Consider the following 21,413-nt stretch of genomic DNA (forward strand, 5'->3'; position numbering starts at 1 on the left):
GGAACTCACGTCCTGCACGGGAGTGGATATTTGCCCAACAAAACTCGCAGTAATACTGCAGGCAAGTGACATTGGCACAGAAAAAGGGAGCAAACTTCCCACCACAGCGCGCGCCCTGGCACTCGTCACACATCTGGTCATCCAGCACATATGGCTTCACCTCCACCTGGAAAAGAGGGAAGACGAGTCCCGTCAAGTCTGCTTCAGACGCCACTGTAGCACTGATTTCAGAGGCTCATGCAGCGTTCTAGAGAGATGGAGCGGCACTCAGTGCTGAAAGGAGGAGGCAGTTTCCTAGGGTGACAGCTTCCCATGGTGGTTTAATCGCAAAGTCGTGACTGACTCTTGAGATCCCATAGACTGCACTCCGCCAGGCTCCTCTGTCCACGGGATTCTCCAGGCAAGAATACTGGAGTAGGTTGCCATTTCCTTCTCCAGAGTATCTTCCTGACCCAGGAATCGAACCCAGGTCTCCTGCACTGCAGGAAGAGTTTTTACCAACTGAATTACGAGGGAAGCCCAGCTTCACCACCTTATAGTTAAACAAAGTACATCATTTTGTTCTTGTAGTAATCTTTTTATACGTCTTAGGTTCATAATTGACCATGTGACTCCATAAGCACTTAGTGTGGTAATTTTATTGTATTTTGATATATTTCTTCTGAGAACTATTAACTGCATACTATTTACATAACCTTACTCCCCAAAGACAAAAAATAATTTATAAAAACTATAAAATCCGAATTGATTCACAAAACATTCCACCCTCACCTTTCTTGAAGTTGACATCTTTAAAACACCTGTATGTTGATCTTTTCAGAGATGAGGGTAACTGTGAGTCAAAATGAGCAGAGCATGGAAGACAAATGCACTTGCACCTTTGTTCTCTCTTCCCAGCCCCACAGGTGGGATGGAAAACCGTAACAGCCCCTGGTCCTGGCTCTCCTGCAGGTGAGAGGCTGCCCTGCTCAAAAATAACTGGTGCCAACAAACCAGAGCTGTGGATGATTCTATGAAGGGCGTGTCCAGACTTCTGAGAACTAGTAAGACAGAAGTCAAAGTCTCACTGTGAAAGCGTGACTCAGGAGAAGGTCTCAGACTTAAGTCAGCTCTTGATGCTAAACCTCTTGACCTCAGTTTCCGTACCTGTGAGATGAGAAAGGCACTAGACCCTGCTTCCGAGAGTTGTGAGGATTAGATGATGCAAGCAAAAGCACGTAAGACAGTGCTTGGTACCTGGTAAATACTGTGTAAATTAGCACTGGCCACTATTAGCTGCAATGGCCTTACTTTCTGGCTTGTGAGAATGTTATGAATGACAGGTTACTGCTTTTATCTGACTGAATAGTGCCAGGCAGTCTAAGATCTTTGCATTTCCTGAGAGGAGAGAAAATTGAGTGTTTAAATGGCTTGGTTTGCCCAAGATAAAAAAATAATGACCTGATTATTTCTATTTTGAGTGCATTCTACTGAAATACTTGCATGTGTATAGAAAATAAATATATAAGGGTATTTTTTCCAGCATTATTTTGAACAAAAACAATAACAACAAACTGGAAACCACCTAGTTGACAGATGAAAAGAACTGCAAAACATTTGATAGGAAAGTAATGAAATAACATTTTTGTTTGTATTTGTATTGTGTTGGTCAAAAAGTACATTTTCAGTACGATCTTATGAAAAACCCAAAGAAACTTTTTGGTCAACCTAGTATTTCACAGTTAGGGTTAGGAAAAACATGAAAAAAAAAGTGAAAGTTGTTCAGTCATGTCCAGTCTTTGTGACCCCATGAACTGTGGGCCACCAGTCCATGGAATTCTCCAGGCAAGAATACTGGAGCGGGTTGCCATTCCCTTCTCCAGGGGATCCTCCCAACCCAGGGATTGAACCCAGGTCTCCTGCACTGCAGGCAGATTCTTCACCGTTTGAGCCACTAGACTGAATATTTTATATATATTGGACATTTTGCTTTCCTGAACTGTCTATATTTTTTGCATATTTTCCTGCTGGTGTTTTCTTTTTTAAAACTAACTTATAAGTCCTCTTTGCCAGTTAAGGGTTTTTAATCTTTCTTTCTTTCCATTGGCTTTTGATTTTTAAAATGATCTTTGACACAAATTCTAAAATTTGTATGCTCCATCTTCGTCTCCTACCTTTTTCCTTTACAGATTCTATGTTGATTGGCAGGCTATTATTTTTGACTCATTACCTCCTTACAACTATAACTAAGGAAGTGCATTACTGTAACCAAAGAATAGATCAAGGCATTATGAGAACTGCTGGGTCTCACTTCACTGTAGGATAAACTGTGAGCAAAAGGACCACCTGCACTTGCTCAATGTTCAGTACTATCTGGCGGCACATATAACACAAAGCTGAAACTACATAAATGTCTTCGTAGATACACACTTAAAATATTTTTTCTGGGTTTCTCTCTTGTGTTTTTCTTTTTTTGTCTTCCCTTTATCACCATAAGATTTTAAGCACAGTGTCTCTGCTGTTTATTTAATTTTCATAATACTTCATAAAATACTGGGTGACAATGTAAAACAATGATTTCAATTATCTGTATTTTTAAATTCTAGATATTATTTTATACAGCTAATCTGGCGAGCTACAGTCCATGGGGTCACAACGAATTGGATTAAGACTCCGTGAGTGAATGACAAACAACAAATCTACTTAATTTAAAACCTACAAAGATGAAAAAATGGATTTCAAATCTATGATTTTAGAATACAATCAAAATCTATTTGTGATTCATAATCTCAATGTTTGAATGTGTGAAAGGGAGTTTCAATGATTCTTCATGCTTCTTAATTTTTATTAGAATGTCTTCCCTTTTCCACTACAGAGGAACTGTGACACACCATCACCTGGATTCATAACTAACAAAATAACTAATAATTAGCCAATCTGAAGTATAACACAATTCATTTCAGTAGCTACCAGAAGTCAGACTGAATTATACTACCCATTGAATAAAAAATAATAAATAAAAATGATTTATACATTTGTGGTGACTGTTCTTCACAGCTATTGGGAAAATGAAACTAAATTTCAAAGTACTCATGAGCCTAAAAAACGCATTGAATAAATAATTTTAATTCCCTCCAAATAAATATACTATCTTTGCATTTCAGATAAATTTAAATATAATCTGCTTTTATGGTTCAATTAGTGAGATGAAGGGTATAAAGATTAGTAATTTAACTTTTTTGTATAATGACTTATAAAATATTTAAGGCTCAAATTCTTTCCAATAAAGTTGAAGGCATATCAATACCTTAGTAGCACATATCTTTAAAAAGCAAACATTTCTCTCAGGAGTTCAAGGCCTTTTTAAGAAGTGTTTCTCAATTCACTTGCTTTGCATCGAGGTTTCTCTTTAAGAATCAATACTCTGCCCTAAATAATTTTGTCCTCCACCATCATTTTGGAAACAAAAAGGTATGAGGTATGATAGTACAATAATTGTTTTCCTCTGCTTCTGTATATTAAACCCTCTCACTTGTCTGAAAAAGCAAGTGAGATCAGCTGAGACTAGCTTGGTGGTCTAAAGCACAGTTGACTAGATGAGTGGCATAAAGCACAGCTGAGCCTTAGAATCACCCAGAGGCTTTACACATCACTCCTGCCCTGGGTGCATCCCAGACAGTTACCACAGAACCTCCGCGGGCTGGGACCCAGATGTCGAGGCTGTCCTCATTCCCAGGCAACTTTACTGTGCAGTGGAGGTTGAAAACCAATGGATGAGAGAGACTCTAGGTTCAAATCAGTTAAAAAAAATTTTCACAGCATGTCTGGATAAAAGCAGAGCTCCGTTTCTTAGATACTTATTTTTTTTCTTTCTTTTTTGGGGGCAATATTTTAAGTAACAATGGCAACAAGCATGCCACTTTGTATATGTGAACTAAACTGATGCTGTACTTTGCTCCTACATGGCATGGTTTCATAATTAAATTGTGACTACTCCTAGCTTCTATGGTCTAGTCAACAGGTATTAATTAACCAGCTCCTCTGCCCCTAAAATAGTATTTTAATTTGCAAACAGCCCCAGAGAATAAGCTTCAAGAAACTTACACTGGGAAAACAAGAACCCACTCAAGTTATATCTACTAAAATGGATATAAGAAAGTTAATTTACCTCATGTTTTTAGTGTATCTCATCTGTACTACAAATGTAAGCATGATTATTCAGGAAGTACCCACAATTTTATAGGATGAAATAGATTTGAAAATAATCAATTGAGTTTTATTCACTTCTTTTTCCTATTTTAAATGGTTGGTAATAAGTATTAGAAATTATTCAGTAGGGGGGCTTTCATTTATAATCCACAGGACTTCCTGAAAATTTTTACTATGATGACCTAGCAGTGCTACTAGAGAGTAAATGTTTTAAAGTTTAGAGCAATCATCTGTGTATTTAGTTTATTTGTATACTTGGCTTATTTAGATATTTATATTTGTTATTGCATATATTTAGGAAAATACACACAATGGGTTTTACTTTAGATTTTATGCAAAATGAAAAGTAAGTAACATCTAACACTAGTGCCTATCTCTGTTCTGAGTGCTTCTACAGATGTGACTTCATTTATTCCTCAAAATAACTGTGAAAGAGATACTATTATTGTTTTCCATCTTGTGCGTGAAGAATAAGAGGTGTGAAGAAGGTTCATTTGCCCAGGGTTACTGGGCACAGGGTGGAAATGGGATCCCAGGGAGCCTGGCCCCAGAGTGCAAGCTCTGCCTCCACAGTTAGAAAGATATTAAGACACCTGTTGGCTGATATATTTTCTGAAATAGCTTTAAAATGATATTTAAATTCTGTGTATCATACCTAAAGTTTAATGTCTGGTCAAGAATTTCACAATTCAGGGATCTTTCTTTTGATATAATACTCTTTAACAGCTAAAAGGAGTATAAAAATAAGCACTCAGTTTTTGAATTGCATTATTAACTCCGTAGGAGAGCAAGCTTTGGAAAGTGTGAAAGTGCAAGTGTTGGTCACTTAGTTGTGTCCGACTCTTTGTGACCCTATGAACTGTAGTTGCCAGGCTCCTCTGTCCATGGAAATCTCCAGGCAAGAATACTGGAGTGGGTTGCCATTCCCTTCTCCATGTGATCTTCCTGACCCAGGGATTGAACCCAGGTCTCCTGCACTGCAGGCAGATGCTTTACCATCTAAGTTACCAGGGAAGCCTAGTAAGCTTTGGATCAGCAGTTTATTACAGGACTTGAATGATTTTCCAATATGCAACTTACGCGTTTATCAATATCACCGTGCTGAAGCTGAACGAACCGAGCACTGATGGCAGCAATGTAGCTCTGTTGATTGGAGAAAGCAACTCGACCAGCACCTTTCGGATATTTCAGCTCTGGATCTGTATCAATCCCTGCATAACACACGCCACCATACAGCCGGTCCATGATCATAGCAAGCTCCACTGGAAAACAAAAAGAAGTGCACATCAAATGGAGAGAACACAGTGAATCAACAGTTAAAGCATGTTTTTAAGTGAAAGTCAATAGGATAATGCTCTCTTCTAGATCCAGTCCTCTGTCTTGTACACTAGGGCCCATCTGCTCTCACCACAGAGGTGGAACACTCAGCTGTCCACTGGACCAGTCACACTGACATTTAGCAGACACTGGAGCACACACTGTGTTCTAGACGGTGCTCTTGACCCTTCGCTGTCTAAGCACGCCCCAGTGTGTTTTCACTGACTCAGTAAGTGACGGAAAAGATGAAGTTGCAAACTCAAGAAGCTTGGTTTCATCCCTCTTGTTTTTTTCTGTTTCCCACGGTGCATGCAATCCCATGAACTTGATTTTCAGACATATCTAGAATCCAACCATTCTCCCTCCATGACTAAGATCCTGTTTCAAGGTATCATTATTTTTTTATCAGATCATGGCAATAGCTTTATCACTTCGTTTCTGATCCGTGCTCCTCCCACTCCCCAGTTTATTTTCGAAACAGCACCAAGAGTGATTCTCTTGAAGATATAGCAGATACCAATGGCTTAACTGAAATTTCTTCTTTGGAACTCTTAATGGAGGCACAAACTAGTCTTCAAAACCACAATCTTCTTCCAACCTACTCCAGTGTTCTGATCTTCTCGGTAATGGTACCACTGTCCACCTAGTAGCTTAAGACTGAAAACAGATTGAGCCTTTGTGTCTACCTCATAAATACCTGTAACACTTGTTCACTTGGCTCCTCTACCACCACCACCACTAATCCAAGCCACTGCTAACCGTCTCCTGGACTGTAATAACAGGCTCCTGAATTGGTCCACCTATATCTACTCTCAACTCGACTCTCCCCTCCACAAGTCATCAGCTAAACTAGTCTTTCAAAAACGCAAATATGATATGTCTCTCACCTTTATTTAAAAACCCTTCATTCGTTTCCCACTACTCTGAGGATAAATATCAAATTAGCTGTTAGACTTTTTATGATCGGACTGCTTTTACTTTTTCAGTGTCTTCTGTCTCTCCCTTCATTCCTTATACCGCAGGTGGTGACTCTGGGCTCCCCTCAGTCCCTCTGATGCACTCGGCCTCCCTCCACCAAACATCTTTGAGTATGCTGACCCCTTTGTCTGAAACATACTCCACACAATCTCCTTCTGTTCGATCTTCATATGTCAGCTTAAATACAAGTATTTTGAAAATATTAGGCTACATCCCATTTCCTTGCTTTATGCCCTTCTGTTTCCTGCAGTGCTTCTTTGTAGTAGGTATACCTGCAAGTATCTACACGTGTGAACAGTCCTTTAACATGCACCTCCCATGCTGGAAGAGGGTGTTCTCAGTGATGCAAGGAGCTAACACACTTCACAAGGGTGCACAGCATCATAAAACCTGCTTGTACCGTGGGCATTTATGTCTATAATTATGTACCATATGACATCTTCTGGTAGATCTCTGGATTCTGATGCCCAATGAACAGAAGTTTATCATTCAATTATCTAAAGTGTCTTTCAGACATCAGAATCAACCTGCATCAAATAAACAGACCCCAAATTCTCACATCTTGGAGAGTTACATTTAAGCGGACTTAAGGGCCTGAGTGGATTCTCCTTATAGAGTCTATCTGGAGTTAGCTATACATATTGATAGATGGTTGTACTATTCTCCAGTTCCTTAATGGTCTCAAGAGCAGTGTTTAGAACTGGTCTCACTCCTGTAGCAGCAGCTGTTGGCGGAGAAGCTGCCCTTCGCTGATCCAGTGGTGACAAGTACACACTAGGTGCCCAGTGTTTAATGAATTAATTCATATTTAAATGATTTTTGTAAAGAAACAAAATTTGTTAACATTCTACTCACCAGCCCGTAATGGCCTAGGAACACCTCCAACAAAAATTGTTTTTCGAGGATCCAAAGGCTGAGAACCATCCATCACAAAATCACTGTCACTCAAATTCCAAGGACGGATCTGAACCTGTGAAGAAGATGACATCACGGCCTTAGGTCTCGCTTCTTTAATAGCTGATGAGCTTTCTGCCAATTGTGGGGCTTTCATAATTCAGAATTTTGGATAGATGGTTTTGGAAACAAATTGTTAATATTTTAATCTAGATACTGTAAGTTATATGAAACTTTAAAAACTGAGCTCTTAACACAGTAGTTTTTTCACTAATAATCATTTCAAAACAGTTTTTGGAAAACTTTCATCTGTAGCTTCAAGTTCGAGTAGCATTTACTTACAGGTTTGTCCTTGATGGTTGGGCTGGAAACACACAGATAGAGTTTTCCATCCTCTTCAATACAAGCATCAATCAGTGCCTGAACAGAGCTCTCTTCTTGAAAGAGAAGGAATGCATAGCCTGTAACAGCCATGAAAATGAGGCAGTAAGTCAAGGTCAGTGATTTCATCCCAAACTTCAGTACTGTTTAGAAAACACATGCCTTTGAAGTAGATAAAAAATGAGCTATCAAATAGGACTACAATCGTCATGTTTCTCCTGGAGAACACAACATCCTATGGAATATACACAATACAAATACTCAGTAAATTAACTATTTTGTATAGAGCATTTAGTATCTGATACTGTACTAAGAGCTTCACATAAATATTTGATTCTCAGGGTAAAATCTATCAAACATTATTCCCAATTTACAGAAAAAAAGAAAAACAAAAACAAAACAAACCCTGAGGTGTCAAGTCGTTGAATTACTTGCCCAAAGTCAGTCACATAAGCAAGTAGTTTGGCTGATTAATTTCAAACCTAGATCTGCTCTAAGGTCTCCCATAATACCGTCTCCTTAAAGAATTTGGCTGGATTAACCAGTTGAGCCCAGCAGAAGCTACAATTTTCATGTGCCCTCAGGGAAAGACAAGTTCTAGAGCATACTTCTGGGCAGGTGGAAGGAGCACATGTGGAAAGGCCCTGGAATTCCTGTAAGTACAGGAAAATTCCACAGTCAACCTGACCACTTCCACATGATACTAAGAAAACTCCCTTAGGGAGGCTGGAATGAAACAGATTCCTTCAGATGGGTCAGACTTTTAAATCAAGTCTCAAAGTGGCTGAGCAGCAGAACACTTTTTCCAAACAGTCTGGAGACTGGGTTTGCACTCTGCAGTCAAGTTCTTGCTTGGATTCCTATGCTTTTTTGGAAATATGCCCTTCCTCCTTTCCTTGTGACAACCAGTTGTCAATCTTTAATCAAATATTATGTATCCAGCAGGCAGAACAGACTTCATTATAAAAAGAAGGCATCAAAATTTACAAGTTTACTATTATGTGATTATTCCCAGTAGCAGATAACTGTAAGTGGCCCCTTTCCCTTGACAAGATTTCTATGCAAACAAATTTAGAGCAATGAAATCTAGCCCCAGTATGAAAATGCCATCAAACAGGCCATCCATGTCTGTTCCATTAAACAACAGGAAGAGTGAGGTCATGTCTTACTAGAAGTCAAAAAAACACAGCTTATTGCTAATAATCACTTTTAGTGCCACAAAGATCTGAAATGATACACAAAAGAAATACTTCATTTTAATAAAATTACTATATCTGATTGCACAAATAAGCAATCAAACCATTTTTATTTCTACACAAATAGAAACTTCCATATGTATGATTATGCAAGATTATCTAAGATCATATCTTAGACTTTTATAATTGCTAGAAATAACTTAAGTAGGCTTGAAAAAATGACAAAATAAAGACTGGCTTTCTATATGTGAAGCATTACTTTTGATACAAGCTATGGTTCTGAGAGCTATAACTGTTTTGTAATAATGGAGGGGTATAAGATCAATTTACTAAAATAGAATTTTAAATTAAATTTTAATGTTATGTTTTATGATGCTAGTTTTTATATTAATATTTTAAATTGTGAAATAATTTTTAGGAAATTATTAGGAAAGAAACATTTGTATCACAAAAATTAATTAAGCAATATAGCAGGTAAATTTTGATCTAGCTAAGGCAAGCCACTAAATATTAAAATAGTCTGGCCAAAAATACCACCTAACATGCTCTTTAGGATTTATTAGTGCAAACTAATGTTTACATTCAATCCATGAAGTTGCAAACAGTCCCCCATGACTTGGCAAACAACGTTTACACAAGGTGAACCTTATTCACTTCAAAGGACAGGTGTGTATAAGTGTGGTTCAGCATTCAAGGGCTCAAGTCACTACCTCAATTACAAGGCAACTTCATCAACTGGATGTTTCTACACCAGTGTTTACCAAACCACGGAATGATGAATTCCAGCAATGACAAAAATGCATGAACATGCAAGGTTTAGGAACACTGGTCTTTGGCAATGGGTACAATCAACTATAACTGTACCAAAATACTATGATTTGCCACTGCTGATTTTTTTTCTTCTTATTTTCATTTTGAGAAAATAACAACTATCACAAAACTACAATAACTGCGGTAGCAACAATGACAACAGCTTTTCTGTTTCATGAAATCAGTGCCAACCTATCTCACTAGGCTTAAATCCACCCCTTTATCTGAACAAGAAGTCCATGCAGAAAATGTATATGTGTCTTGACAGAAACTAATTCCAGTACCTTTCTAAACTTGTACTTCAATTCCTGCCTGTAACTCTACTGAACAACTTTTTAATCTATATAAATTGCATTGTCTCCTTTAGATTTAGTTCAAATTTTCACAGTGAAGCTTTCTTCTACCTACTTCAGATCAAAGGATAAACCATCCTATAGTATTTATAGTTGTTTATATTCCTTATTAGGCAACTTTCAATCCATGAATTACTGAGGATACAAAGGTGAGTAAAGACACAGTCTGACAGATTACTGGAAAAATTTGATATTAATAGGTTCTGACATTAATAGATATAACTCTAGCTGTGTTGTGGGAGAAACACTGGGGATATCCAGAGATGTGGACAGACTAAGTCATAGGTCTGACATAGTCCAGACAAAGGATGATGGTAATTCAGGCAGAAACATCCAGAACTAACAGGCATTTTTATTGAACATTTGGTAAAATAAACTATAAAAGACAAGATCGTTAACACTGTGAACAACAGATTAAAACCAAGCTAAGAAAGGAACATCTACATCAATACGAAGCTAGCTTTCTCTCTAAACCAAGGATGCAAGACCTCCCGGTCCAGCAAAGTCCAAAATCATGTGAAAATTTAGAGTACATGGAGAGAGGTCCATAGCTAGAAGTAGATTCTAAAAGCTGCCTGAAATCCAGGCTCAAAGGATTCCATAAGATTTTTTTTTCCCTTTTTTTCCTGGTAATCTCTTGAATTTTATTTTATTTTTTTCATTTATTTTTATTAGTTGAAGGCTAATTATCTTACAGTATTGTAGTGGTTTTTGTCATACATTGACATGAATCAGCCATGGATTTACATGTGTTCCCCATTCCGATACCCCCTCCCACCTCCCTCCCCATCCCATCCCTCTGGGTCAACCCAGTGCACCAGCCCCGAGCACTTGTCTCACGCATCCAACCTGGACTGGACTGGCAATCTGTTTCTGAGAGAATAGCATTGAAACATGTATATTATCAAGGATTCCGTAAGATTTAAAGGTTCAGTTCAGTTCAGTCGCTCAGTCGTGTCCAATTCTTTGCGACCCCATAGACTGCAGCATGCCAGGCCTTCCTGTCCATCACTAACTCCCGGAGTTTAGGGTGTGTATATATATATATAAATCACATACATAAAAATCACTGCATTATTCCATTTCTCTAAAAAACGACATCAACCACTCATGGGAGTTCTGTAATTTTCAATGATAAAAGTCATCTCAGAGATGGCCTGAACAATTAATCACCAGAAACCCTGAGCTGGTTTTTGGATGCCAATAACTCTGGCGTGTTTCCTTACCCAAAGTCAAAATCAGCTTATTCAACAGATCTACTGGAATCTTTTCCCAGGCTTGAAAAATCCACTCAGCCATGAGAAAAATGGTGTACTTTTTCAATTCTAAAATTACATTTGAATGATATTCAAAGTAAAGTCTTTCAGTGACCCCCTTTCTTTTATTCACCTATGAGGATCTGCCATGACTGGCTGGATTCAGGCTAAATTCTCTCCCCCTGCTCACTCTAGGCAGGTGATTCGTCCTCTGCCCACTGATGGTGGCATCACTTTGCTCAAAGGAATGTTAACTCCATTTGTGATGCCTCTTCTCTGGATCAGTCACCGCAGTACCCTAGCACTATGTAACTCTGCACACCTTATCTCTTTATGTAACTGAGTTTTTCCTGACCATTTATTTTCTTCTCTATCTAAATTTACCAACAGAGTATATACTGATCTCTTGTTATCTCTGGAACACTTAAGGACATCTTGCAATACTTAAAATATTCATGGGTTTATATTTTATTCTCACTTCATACATTTAACAACCTCAGATATGCAGATGACACCACCCTGATGGCAGAAAGTGAAGAAAAACTAAAGAGCCTCTTGATGAAAGTGAAAGAGGAGGGTGAAAAAGTTGGGTTAAATCTCAACATTCAGAAAACTAAGAGCATGGCATCCGGTCCCATCACTTCATGGCAAACAGATGGAGAAACAGTGGAAACAGTGGCTGACTTTATTTTTGGGGCTCCAAAATCACTGCAGATGGTAATTGCAGCCATGAAAGTAAAAGACGCTTACTCCTTGGAAGAAAAGTTTTGACCAACCTAGATAGCATATTAAAAAAGCAGAGACATTACTTTGCCAAAAAAGGTCCATCTAGTCAAGGCTATGGTTTTTCCAGTGGTCATGTATGGATGTGAGAGTTGGACTATAAAGAAAGCTGAGCACCGAAGAACTCGAGCTTTTGAACTGTGGTGTTGGAGAAGACTCTTGAGTCCCTTGGACTGCAAGGAGATCCAACCAGGCAATCCTGAAGGAGATCAGTCCTGGGTGTTCATTAGGAGGACTGATGTTTCCAGCTGAAACTCCAATACTTTGGCCACCTCATGTGAAGAGCTGACTCATCTGAAAAGACCCTGATGCTGGGAAAGATTGAAGGCAGGAGGAGAAGGGGACAACAGAGGATGAGATGGTTGGATGGCATCATCGACTTGATGGACATGGGTTTGGGTGGACTCCGGGAGTTGGTGATGGACAGGGAGGCCTGGCGTGCTACAGTTCATGGGGTCGCAAAGAGTCAGACATGACTGAACGACTGAATTGACACACTTCTTAATTTCACTGAGCAGAGAAATTTTTTAAAATGTCTGTGCCCAAGCTACTGAGAAGTATACCTTAGGCAGAAAAAAGACTCAAATATTTGTTGATACAAGCCTTTGAAATCACTATCAAATCATTATAGAGAAGGCATAGCAAGTCTCTGATGATTCTTGACTGGCTTGAAGTGAAAATGAAATAGTTTTCAGAAACATTCTGCCTCACTCGATACATTGTTACCGACCTCTACAAATTACTCTATTAGTTTTTATACAAAGATGTACTCATATTCAATTCTAAAAGAAAACAGAGAGTAACTGATACTATTTCTTTGTGAAAGGGAAAGGGTCTTCCCGACTCAGGGATTGAACCTAGGTCTCCTGCATTGCAGGCAGATTCTTTACTGTCTGAGCTACTAGGGAAGACAAATTGTTTCTTCAGCTCTCATTTAACTTATTCCCTAGCAAACAGTAACAAAAAAAACCTCTTACCTTTTGGTGGAAAATAGGACTTGCTTTCTGCTTTATGAGGCCAATCTACGACCAAAGGTCCAAATCTTCTGAAGCTAGCAGTTATTTCATCTTAAGAAAGTACAATAACATGCATTAGGAATTAATTTTAATGATTCATTCTAAAAAAATCCTGTATTTTATGTTATTTTAAAAGATTTAATATTTTAAAGTACCAAATAGCCTAAGATAAAACATAATATAAATACTAGAAACATATTAAGATTTAAGTTTAAAGTACCAAATAGCCAAAGATAATATAAATATAAGCCCCAAAATATAGATACTAGAAAAAATGTCTAATATCCTCATTAAAATGATACATAAACTTTAATCTATTTAGTCAAAGTAGTTTTTAAGCAGCACATTGGTTAGAATAATCAATTCAGCATGACTTCTAAAATATTATATAATAACGTATGGACACTAAGGGATTGACAGTATAGCAATCATAAATATCACTGACTTGAAAAATATGCTGACATTATATCAAATTAAAGATCCATAAAGAGATACATTACTGCTTGATAAAGTAACATATTGTAGGAAGAAAAAGGTCTGCTGAACAAGACACATAAAGCTATAATATTTCTAAAATATTCTAGGGTCTGATACATGCCTGGTAGTTTCACTGAAAGACGTACTGGTCAAATTCAATGACACATTCAAGCTTATTTATCACATGGAAGCTTTTTGGTATAGGTTAATGTACAGAATAAGTTTGTGGACATTTGAATTATAACTGAAAAAAATTCCCCAAATGTAGTAATATTTTCTCTATTATTACACTGTAAACAAGAGTGGCAGATTTCCCACAGTCTCACAAGTATTAGTTTCAGTTATTTTAAATTTATCTTGAATTATCTTTCTTTAGTTATTATAACACAGGATAATTTTTACATATACTTATTATTCTTTATAAAATCTGAATTTTCTGTTTATGTCTGTTTCCATTCCTTGTTTAGGTTGTATAGTCTCATCTGTTTCTAAAAGTACATTTACACTTAAGTTGAATTTTTGATTCTTATACATTAAAGTTTCATGGTTGGTTACCTTTAATTCAGTGTATGTGGTGTGTGTGTGTGTGTGTGCGCACACATGCGCACATGCATTACAGTCATATGGAAAGTTTTTTATGTATGGTTATGTTACATACAAAAAGTTTGGTCATATGTATTATGGTCATACAAAAAGTTTTAAAAATTTTTAAATAAATATATAAAACAAAGTTTAATGTATTTAAATATGTTCTATATTTAAAAAAATAACAGATATGAACTAAATGAAAATCCGATTTATAAAAAATATAGTAACAATAGGTAATAGATACAAAGTAAAGAAACAAACTTATATCCCCATTCACACTATATTTTAGGGTTTTTTTCTTAGTATCACAAGTCATCATTTTACCTTCATCAATGTCTGGAGGAAGACCACCAACAAAAACTTTTCGAGAGAAACGTTCTATTCGCTCTCCATTCTGATGAGCTGAATAACATGTGGGTGAATTTAAAACACCAACTTGATCATTATGCCCATCATCCAGCAAGCCATCATCTATTGGAAAGAGGGAAGAACGACCTAAAATATAAGAACAAATATAACCTGAATCTCAGATCTAAGAAAGTGATAAAAGTCAGGAATAAAAAGAGCAACAATAAATTAAAAGCTTAAAAATGAAAGTGGAAAAATAAAAAATGAAAGTGACATAGGTATCAAAAATTAAGGAACATTCAGATACCTTAAAAGTTCAATTACTTGAATTCGAGAGACATTGTCTGAGGGATGACTTAGAAATAAACATGGTCATATGACAACAATTATGTCATGAACAAACAGTAGATCACTTTGATTTTTTAATGGAAAATGGCAAGAATCTGCTGTATGGGGATGGTTAGACTGGATATGTAACAGGAGAAACCTTTTAGAAATTGGTGGCAGAAAGAAACGACACAGACTAAACAGATAAGAAAACAAACAAACAAAAAAAACACTTCAGATGATAGTAATGAAGGATGAAAGTCCCAAGCTGTACTTGCATATAAGATCTTGATGCATTGCATGTGTGTCAGCTACATGACAGGGTGGACAGAGATTCTGCACATGGGCACAACAGGGGACGCTCCCCTCCAGGGCTTCGGTCCCCACCTGAGCCCACCCTTCAGGACACACCCTTGTACAGGAACAGAATATATAATCCTCTGCAGCATTCCTGATGCTGGATTCCGTGGGGTTCACAATAAATAAGTAAATAAGATGACCTAGTAAAACAGTCTCTAAAGTGCTTCAGAGGAAGTGTGCTGGAGGAAGGGAGTAACTGGCTAATCAACAGGCAATTTCTTAAATCCCCAAGTGAAACTGGACAGTAGTTGTGGTAAAAGGGGAAAATAGTAGTACTTAGGGAGTTAACAGAAGGTAGGCTAGTAGAATGGGGGGCTTCCCTGGTGGCTCAGATGGTAAAGCATCTGTCTGCGATGCAGGAGACCGGTGTTCAGTCCCTGGGTTGGGAAGATCCTGTGGAGAAGGAAATGGCAATGCATTCCAGTACTCTTGCCTGGAAAATCCCACGGACAGAGGAGCCTGGTAGGCTACAGTCCATGGGGTTGCATAGAGTCGGACACGACTGAGCAACTTCACTTCAGGCTAGTAGAATATTTGTAAGAAAATGGTTTTGAATAAATTTTTCAAGTGGAAGGAGAAACATAAGAGAGAGAAGGGAAAAATGAATTTATTTAAGAAATGAGTCATGTTGGTTGAAACATGTTGGAAAAAAGGAAAATAAAAGCTAGAAAAGCACCTTGGGCTAGACAGAACACTTAGCCTTGAATGCCAGGCTAAAGGACATATTTTATTTAGTCAGTAACAAAACAAAAAGGAACAAACAAAAAACATCTGAATACAGGCATTCAAGCAAGGTAAAAACTTTTCCTATATTTTAGGAAGACTCCTCTTGACAAATACGGTTAATGTAGTGAGAAATGAGCCAATCAGAAGTCCTTCAAAAATTCAGGAAGGATGGAAAGTTGGAGGTACCTAAAGCAGTGAAAAGTAGATGGGAAATGAAACAGAAACAAAAGAATAGAAAGGAGGAATCAAAAGGTTTTAGAATATGAATGGTAAAAATCATTAACTAAATAAATACAAGGACAGTAAAGACCTGAAACTGCGACAGGAAACGGAAATGTGTCCTAGACATGTGAAAGTTCAGAAGCTTCAATATCTGAGATGTTCAGAAATGTGGAGAAAGAAGAAGAGTCACATTTCTGAGAAAGTAATCTGGGGTCAACTCACCAGTAAACTGGTGAGAGCTTAATGTTCTTTATAACATCACTGATAAGAACCCCAGTGAGAAACGATAAGGAGAGCACCTCAGGAAACTTACAAGGGAGAAATGAAAGAATAAAAAAAAAACAATGAAGAAACTATGTGAGATGTTATGATAATGATTTGAAAAAAATGACAATTTGAAGACATGCATGATCTTTGAATGTAGTAGCATTAGTAAAGTTGCAGGTAGAGTTTTGTGAAGTACAGACATCAAAGAAGTTTATTACAGAAAGAAAAAGAAAATAAGGATATAGGCAAGGTTTATTTTTCCCCAAGATGGAATAAAGGATTTTTTTAAATGAGGAGAAAATGCATATAATCTGTGTATGTCTTAGTATATACAAATTATAAATATTCAACATAAAGTGTCATTAATGTGTTATCATCTGGAAAAGTATGGTACATAACGATGCAACTGATGTAACACAAACAATCTGAAATGCGATGGCCTGCACAGAACTGGGGTTGTTGGGCTGAAGAGGGGGTGACATGTCTGTGAGCTATAACTAGTGAGATATTAGAAATAAGAATTTTAATTTTATAAGATCAAAAATAGGGGGAAAGATCATATTTGGTATAGGAAACAAATTATTCTGCATATTCAAATTCAATTTAACAAGATGTTCTGAAATATACCCATATTCACTGAGTAAGTCTATGACTATTTAACTTTCCCAATACCTTTGCTATCAGGAATAAGGACCATGAAAAACAAATTTCAATATTCCTTGTGATCAACAGAAAGAAAGCTCTTCAAAATGAAACTATTTTCCTTAAAGAGAACCTCATCAAGAACCATCACAAGTAATACTAATTATGAATAACTAGTTCAACTTTCTAGGGTTGGACTTTAAATGAATAATTCTATATTTTAAGAAGGATAAGATGAGGTAGAGAAACAACATCAATATTTAGTTTTTGGCTAAAATGATAAATCCAAATTTTATACTTATTTCAGACATGCCAATACTTAAACAGAAATACTGAATGCGGTGATAAAAAAAATCACTATATAAGCAATATCAGAGACGTGACCCAAAATGACTTAAAATTTTTCTCTTAACTATAATATTTTAAGTATACTCATTATATACTAATGAATTATTCTCCAGGCCAGAATACTGGAGTGGGTAGCCTTTCCCTTCTCCAGGGGATCTTCCCAACCCAGGGATCGAACCCAGGTCTCCTGCATTGCAGGCAGATTCTTTACCAGCTGAGCCACAAGGGAAGCCCTATTCTGTATTACTAACTATAGAATTTTAACTATAGATACTGTCTAAAATAAATACTGCAGTTAATATGGTAACTATCAAAGATCTAAGTGTAATCTATGTCTAAAATCTATTAATCAAAGTTCAGATGAACAAAAGATACAATGAAAAGGCTGGGACCATGTCATATACTGGCCATACTCATGATCATCTTTATTGCTGGGACATCATGAACACTTTCCTTCTAGAAGCCATAAAAGCTCTAGAGTTAAATACTCATTTAAAAGAGGAGTTAACTAAACATACATCATCAACAGAAATACTGCTTTTCATCTTTCCAATTATCGTTCCTTGTAACCCAATTAACATGACTATAAAAGAAGAACCACTAAATAATTATGCCTTCCATGTACTTCAAAAATACTTTCTAAGAATGAATAAAAAAGAAAACTAAAATTACCAACACTAAGTATGAAAAAGCAGACATCAATCAACACAAAATGTATGGTTTTTAATAGACTGAGGAAATCCCCATCTATTTCTAGTTTCCTCAGAGGCTTTTTAAATCATGAATAGCTGCTGAATTTTATCAGATATGCTTACTATAACTGTGGTATTTCTATTGCATGCATATATGCATGGTATTCCTAATTCCTTCTGTTTATGTGGTGAATTATAGTAACTGATTTTCAAATGTCAATCTTATATTTCTGGGATAAATCCCACTTAATCATGATGCATATTTCATTTCTAAAAACTTCTGGATTCAGTCTATCAATATTTTCTTTAGAATTTCTACCTCTATTTCATGAGCGATACTGGTACATAGTTTTCTTATATTCTTGTCAGGTTTTAGTATCAGGGTTATAAAATAAGTTAGGAAAAGCTCTACTTACAAACACAAATGCAAGCAAATTAGCTTACACTAAGATATCTAAAATGTACAATAAAATTTTAAAAAGTAAATATGGTAGTTACAATAAATATTATAGACCAAAGCAATAAGAGATGAAAGCAAAAAAAGGACTATATAATGTTGGCCAATCACTGCCAGTGAATGTTGGCCAATCACTGCCAGTGAAAGAATGTGAGATGGCCTCCATGTTGCCAGGCCTATTCAACAGGTCACCAAGATCTCCTTTCAAGATGAAAGCAACGTAACAGAATGCATATTCCTGTAACAGGACTCAAAGTACACCATCTCCAAAACCAGGAAATCAGTAAAGATTCTGTAGTTAGAAAAACTGTAGCCACCACAAATATGAGCCTCATTTATGATGTTAATCATGATTTCATGATTCTTTGGGGCTTCCCAGGTGGCTCAGATGGTAAAGATGCAAAGCAGGAGACCGGGGTTTGATTCCTGGGTCAGGAAGATCCCCTGGAGAAGGAGATGGCTTCCCATTCCAGTATTCTTGCCTGGAGAATTCCATGGACAGAGAAGTCTGGCAGGCTATAGTCCATGGGGTTGCAAAGAGTCGGACATGACTGAGCGACTAACACATAACCATACAATCATGGTTCAAATTACTCACTTTAAAGTATTTTAAAAAAATCATTAGAGAATGCATGGAACTTCTCTATATCCATATAAAAACTGTTGTTCTATACAAGCAATAATAAAAACTCTACTATGAGCATCCTAAACTGAAGACGGAACTAAAGACAAACTTACATAGATGCTTGTATTACTGACAGTACGCCTCAATATCAGGTCCTCTTATGTGTGCAGGTGTATGTGTAGCACGAATGGGTGCAATTGGAGAAGTAATGGGCAATTACTAACTTTGACACTGGCGGTTATGCTAATATGCCCCAAATTAATCATTATACTTGGCTTTCCAGATGGTAACCTTATTCTAGATGCCCAGAATAAAGACATTTTCCAACACAGAAACACAGCAGGGACAGGTAGGAGAGGAAAACAAAATATTTGTGCAAAATTAGTCAATTTATAGCTTAAAGGTAAGCATGGTTCTTTGATTTTAATGTATATCCTGTACTTTTATTTATTGATTGTTGGTTTAAAAATTAAAGCAAATGCAAAACAAAGTATTAATTATTAAGAAAGAATATTCCTCCCATTCTTCCAAGATCCTAGCAGCCACTTCACTGGGTTAAATAACCCACGAGTGTGATGGCATGAATTTTATTTCATATGCAAGGATTAAAAAAAACTATCAAAACAACAAAAATAGGTCTGGAATTGATCTCTCTCAAGCACCACCTGTGGGATTAGATAGAATCACTATCTGGAATGTTTCTCCAAAAAACTGAGACAGGAGCTATACTTATTACTTAAAAATATTTTGTCCCAATAATATGTTTGTCCTTTTCTCACAGGGAATAAGATATTTAATTTTTAAAAAGTCAGTTAAAACTTAGTACCCTATATGTCTTTGTAAACTAACTGCTAGACAATATTTGACTTAAAATTGAGTTCACACTAATAAACTATCAGAAAGAGGAAACAAGAAAATAATCCTATTTATAATCACATAAAACAGAATAAAATATCAATGAACAAACTTAACTAAGGAGGTGAAAGACCTATACTCTAAAAACTATAAGGTGCTAACTAAAGAAATTGAAGAGGACAGAAATAAATGGAAAAATAGACTGTTGTTATGGATTAGAAGTAATATTGTTAAAATTTCCATACTATTCAAAGCAATCTACAGATTCAATGCACTCCCTATTAAGAACATTTTTCACATGATTAGAACAAATGATTCTAAAATTTGCATAGAACCCCCCAAAAAACAAAAAAGCAAAACTTTGAATAGCCAAAGCAGTCTTAAGAAAGAAGAATAAAGCTTGAGGTCTCAGGCTTCTTGATTTTAAACTATACAACAGAGCTAGAATAATAAAAATCAGTATGGTACTGACAAAGAAAGGACACATAGATCAATGGAACAGAAAACAAAGCTCAGAAATAAACCAACATGCTTATGATCAATTAATCTGCATGACAATGAAGGCGAGAACACACAAGGGGAAAAGACAAGTCTCTTCAAAAAATAGTGCTGGGCTGTTTATAATAGCCAGGACATGGAAGCAACCTAGATGCCCATCAGCAGATGAATGGATAAGGAAGCTGTGGTACATATACACCATGGAATATTACTCAGCCATTAAAAAGAATTCATTTGAATCACTTCTAATGAGATGGATGAAACTGGAGCCCATTATACAGAGTGAAGTAAGCCAGAAAGATAAAGAACATTACAGCATACTAACACATATATATGGAATTTAGAAAGATGGTAACGATGGCCCTATATGCAAAACAGAAAGAGAGACACAGAAGTACAGAACAGACTTTTGAACTCTGTGGAAGAAGGTGAGGGTGGGATGTTTCAAAAGAACAGCATGTATATTATCTATGGTGAAACAGATCACCAGCCCAGGTGGGATGCATGAGACAAGTGCTCGGGCCTGGTGCACTGGGAAGACCCAGAGGAATCGGGTGGAGAGGGAGGTGGGAGGGGGGATTGGGATGGGGAATACGTGTAACTCTATGGCTGATTCGTATCAATGTATGACAAAACCCACTGAAATGTTGTGAAGTAATTAGCCTCCAACTAATAAAAAAAAAAAAATAGTGCTGGGAAAATGGAATAGCTACACGAAAAGAATGAAACTGGATTACCTTCTCACACCATATACAAAAAAAAGGCAAAATGGATTAAAGACTTAAATATAAGACCTAAAACTCCTACAA

At 36.8% G+C, this 21,413-nt stretch overlaps 1 protein-coding gene across 8 annotated transcripts in view; it reads right to left on the reverse strand.

The window, feature by feature from the left end:
• The window catches only part of CPEB2 (cytoplasmic polyadenylation element binding protein 2), a 73,711-nt gene that overhangs the window by 3,805 nt on the left and 48,493 nt on the right, over positions 1 to 21,413 (reverse strand). For 7 of the 8 annotated variants that reach the window (XM_065914746.1, XM_065914745.1, XM_065914744.1 and 4 more), the window contains 6 exons: positions 14,562 to 14,732; positions 13,134 to 13,223; positions 7,720 to 7,838; positions 7,339 to 7,453; positions 5,269 to 5,450; positions 1 to 166 (listed from right to left, as the gene is read on the reverse strand). The exon at positions 1 to 166 is cut by the window's left edge and continues 3,805 nt beyond it. In XM_065914746.1, coding sequence (XP_065770818.1) covers positions 1 to 166; positions 5,269 to 5,450; positions 7,339 to 7,453; positions 7,720 to 7,838; positions 13,134 to 13,223; positions 14,562 to 14,732 — 843 coding nt within the window. The other variant, XM_065914742.1, reaches the window with a different exon arrangement.

This window comes from Muntiacus reevesi, chromosome 22, assembly GCF_963930625.1.
Source record: "Muntiacus reevesi chromosome 22, mMunRee1.1, whole genome shotgun sequence".
NCBI classification, from domain to species: domain Eukaryota; kingdom Metazoa; phylum Chordata; class Mammalia; order Artiodactyla; family Cervidae; genus Muntiacus; species Muntiacus reevesi.